Source organism: Aegilops tauschii, chromosome 3 (assembly GCF_002575655.3).
Source record: "Aegilops tauschii subsp. strangulata cultivar AL8/78 chromosome 3, Aet v6.0, whole genome shotgun sequence".
In the NCBI taxonomy this organism is placed as follows: domain Eukaryota; kingdom Viridiplantae; phylum Streptophyta; class Magnoliopsida; order Poales; family Poaceae; genus Aegilops; species Aegilops tauschii.
The window spans coordinates 490,828,600-490,832,222 of record NC_053037.3 but is presented as its reverse complement, the minus strand read 5'-3'; the positions used below and the strand labels follow the sequence as shown (position 1 = coordinate 490,832,222).

The 3,623-nt window shown below is 50.0% G+C and overlaps 1 protein-coding gene across 1 annotated transcript; it reads right to left on the bottom strand.

Moving 5' to 3' along the window:
* Positions 1 to 221: 221 nt before the first annotated feature.
* LOC109743886 (NAC domain-containing protein 90) lies at positions 222 to 2,187 on the bottom strand. The gene is made up of 3 exons (XM_020302971.4): positions 1,503 to 2,187; positions 1,069 to 1,412; positions 222 to 717 (listed from the first exon to the last, which is right to left on the bottom strand). Exons 1-3 carry the CDS (start codon positions 1,657 to 1,659, stop codon positions 448 to 450), a joined length of 771 nt encoding a protein of 256 aa, XP_020158560.1. The 5' UTR covers positions 1,660 to 2,187; the 3' UTR covers positions 222 to 447.
* Positions 2,188 to 3,623: the final 1,436 nt, after the last annotated feature.

Here is a 3,623-nt window from a genome sequence, read left to right as displayed (position 1 = left end):
AAATAAATTCAAAAAAATGCGAGCACCAATGTCAAATCTAGGAGTTGAACTCTGATGAAATGGAGATACCACTATCCTCCTAACCATCAAGTCACATGTTGGTTCGCCGAGGCAAATAAGATTAAAGGTAAAGTATTTCGAAGTCGATGCTAAGAACCATCGGATGTAACCACTTCGTGCAAGTGCATAGGGATGAGGTCTTCATCAAATGGATATGCATATGTCCTTTGATAAATGGTTATTTCAAATAAATCGACTAAGAAATAGTCACTTCCCTTTCCCCCCCTTTTACCTGTTACAAATTCACAGTACAAATTAACTAGCTAGTGCTCAAATTCATAGACCATTTTTTGTCCAGAATCTCATGTTTTACAGATTTAGATAGAGCATAATCTGTCAATGGAGACGAAACTACTCAAGATTCGATCTGCGAAACGAATGCATAATCTAGTCCGTAGGCCAGTAGAGAAGAGCAGCCAATGTGGCAATATCGTCTCCGTATGGATCACCGCCAGCTCCCTCCATCAGATCCTCCTCAAGCGGGTGCATGGATCCACCGGAGCCGTCACCGTCGTCGGGCGACGCGGTGGCTGCAGTGGATGGCCCCGGAATGTCACCAGCGGCACCGCCTGCAGCAGCGGCAACCGGCCGCCGATCGAACTGCCGCAGTGTCCCCGATTTGGTGTAGAGTCGACACAAGCTGAACTCGCTTCTCAGCTACAAAACAAATACAAGTTCACATCAGACTACAGATTCGAACAATAATTAAGTTTCTCAATCTCACATATATGGATGAATAGCGTATCAGCAACTTGCATGCCAAGGTGTAAGACGATAAAAAGAAGTTATCGAATAACATGCATGTTGATGTAGGTGGGGCTGTGATGATGAGCATCCCGGTTAATTGGCACTATCTATAAGCACCACACACAATCTGAAACCTATGCCTAGATGAATTGCTAGTTGCGAGCTGCTTTTCGGCACTTATCCGGCGACAAAAGTGACAGCCATGTCTGTCTGATACATATGGAGATGGACATATCACATATGAGTGGCATCGAGTATCACCTGCGGAGGGAGGTTCGGTGGCGCAGCGGCGTGGGGACCCCCGGTTGCCGTGGGTGCGCCGGCGCCGTCGTGCTCGTGCTGGAATGCTCTGTACTCGTTCATTTTCCACTTGGTCTTGGTCCCGGACGGCGCGCGGCCGCGGTAGAACACCATGGTCTTCCTCAGCCCGATGGGCCGGCGGTCGGCGGAGTAGACGACCCCGGGCGTGCCCGCCGCCTTCCAGTACCCCGACGGCGTGGTCCGGCTCGGCCGCCCGCCCCGCGCCTCCCGCTCCTGCCGCGCGCAGAAGTAGAACCACGGCTCCCCCTCGCCGCCACCGCCGCCGCACAGCCTCTCGTGGATCTCTGCGTATGTATGCAGTTAAGGCAGCATGAGCATGACGCAACGTACTGTACGTACAACGTATCAATCTATGTGATGATCGATGGTCCTACCTGAGAGCTGCAACGGGTCGACGGAGTAGACGTCGACGACGGGGATGACGCGCTCGATGTCGCCGCGGCTGCCATCGAGCTTGTTGCGCAGGTAGAAGCATATCAGCTCCTCCTCCGTCGGGTAGAAGCGGTACCCCGGGGGCAGCCCGTCGGCCATGACAGTCTCCGGCGTATATATGGCGCCGCCTTAAACTTTAGCACGGCCAGTCCTCGGCGGGTAAGTTTACGAAGAAGGCCCTAATAACGAGTACAGCCGCCGGTGAGATCCCTAGCCAGCAGCTCGATCGAATGAGTTATATGGAAGCGTGCGCGTGGCCGGAGAAGCTAGGCTACCTCGCTTGCAAGGGTCGGAGCTGATGGCTAAACTAGTAAGGTGTGATTGGTGGGTTGGTGAGAGGAGGTGTGAGCGCGTGCGCTCCCGCATGTATATATGGGGAAGCACGCTTGGGAGACGGATCATGTCATGGTTGACACGGGGCGACGACGCTGAGCTGCTTGCTGGGGCGGCGAAATTTCTCATGGCTGGCGTGGTGTGGTGGGAGTGGGGGCGCGGGAACCAGGAGAGAGAAGGCGGGGACGTGGCCGGGCTGGTTAGTTTAGTGGTGGGGAAGACTTGGTCAGGACCGGCCATTGCTAAGTCGCGAGTTTGCCCTTCATATCTTCCTTCTTTCAGCACCATTAGTGCACCTTTAATCATGGTGGACACGGGATTTAACTCGGTTTGCTCCTGCAGATGGCGTCATCCAGTCACTGTTCATGACGTGGTGGAACACTGTTGGGCGGGACCTGTTCTTAGAGCAACCCTAGCGAGTCCTTTATGTCCGTAGCCCCCAAAATCATTTTGGAGCACCTTCCATAATTTTTTATGCAAACAGAGTCGTCGTATCTCAATCCTCAAAATGTGCTTTCCTTATTTCATCCTTCAAGATCACACGCTTGGATCGACATCATTTCATTTGAAAATCAGTCATGCTCAAATTTCTTAGTGAAATTAAGAAAATTGCATGAACAAAAGATGAAGCATCATGCACACATTCAACCGACATGTACAAATCACATGTTGCTGGCCCGCATGTGTGCACCGTTCCATACTCTCCGATGTACTAGCGGCTTCATTACATCCTAGAACGTGCGATCTCCGCTTCATCTCCCACAATGATCCTGATGTGACATCCATGGTTTTGGATCTAACATTATCAATTGGTTCACCTTGGCTATCTTCTCTTGCATTAACCATTTTTTTTCTCAAATTCAAGCATAAGGGTCTCCATCACTTCATTGGTTCTTTTACTTTCATGCATAGCCTTCCACCTCGCGTTATTCTCTTGTAACCTCCTCTCCTCCAACTCAAACATTTACTGTTTCCTCTTCTCTGCAACTCCTTCCTTGACTTGACCAACTCATCGATTTTGTCTTTCATCCCCCACCCCCTTCGATCTCTTCCTCCCATTGGACCACCCCAAGCTAGATGCCGAAGTGGGACTTCTTGGCCTCCTCTCCTCCCTACCGTCATTTTCCTTGCCACCATCCAACTCCGGAGAGGAAGAGGTCTATGACATCAATATTTATTGGTGACCCACGCTAGACGCCGGAATGGTACGCAAGGGTTAGGGCAGATTCAATGGCATCGTCGATGGGGTTTGTGGGCCGAAACAAGAGTGAGAGGGGAAATTTCTCTCGTGCCAAGCCATTTTTGGAATGGAGCGCTCCAAAATCACCCCCAAACCTCCAAACTTGGAGGTGGGTGGTCTTGATTTTGAGTGCCCTCTTCGCCGGCTTTTTAAGCCAAAATCACCATACAAGTACTTATTATAGCGTTCGAGCCGCTATGACAACTCTGCTAGAGTTGCTCTTACTAGTTTAGAGTGTGTGGCGTGGCATTTTTCTGGGATGACTGCTCTGAACCGTTCGACCTTACATTTATTTTTTAACACTTACTTAGTTCTACCTTGAGACTCATCTGCCAAGCCCATTATTTACTACTAGCAGTGGTGAAGCCACATGTTAGCCGCATAGTCACTTGACTACTCAGTTTTTGGCAAAAATCTCATACATATATACGTTCAAAATTGTGCAAAAAAAAATACAAAATTCATACAGAGACAATATTTGACTACACGG

Coding starts and splice junctions, on each gene's coding strand:
- LOC109743886 (XM_020302971.4), bottom strand. CDS start 1,659: ATGGCCGACGGGCTGCCCCCGGGGTACCGCTTCTACCCGACGGAGGAG. Junction 1,413..1,502: donor CGACCCGTTGCAGCTCTCAG/GTAGGACCATCG, acceptor ATACATACGCAG/AGATCCACGAGAGGCTGTGC. Junction 718..1,068: donor CACCGAACCTCCCTCCGCAG/GTGATACTCGAT, acceptor TTTGTTTTGTAG/CTGAGAAGCGAGTTCAGCTT.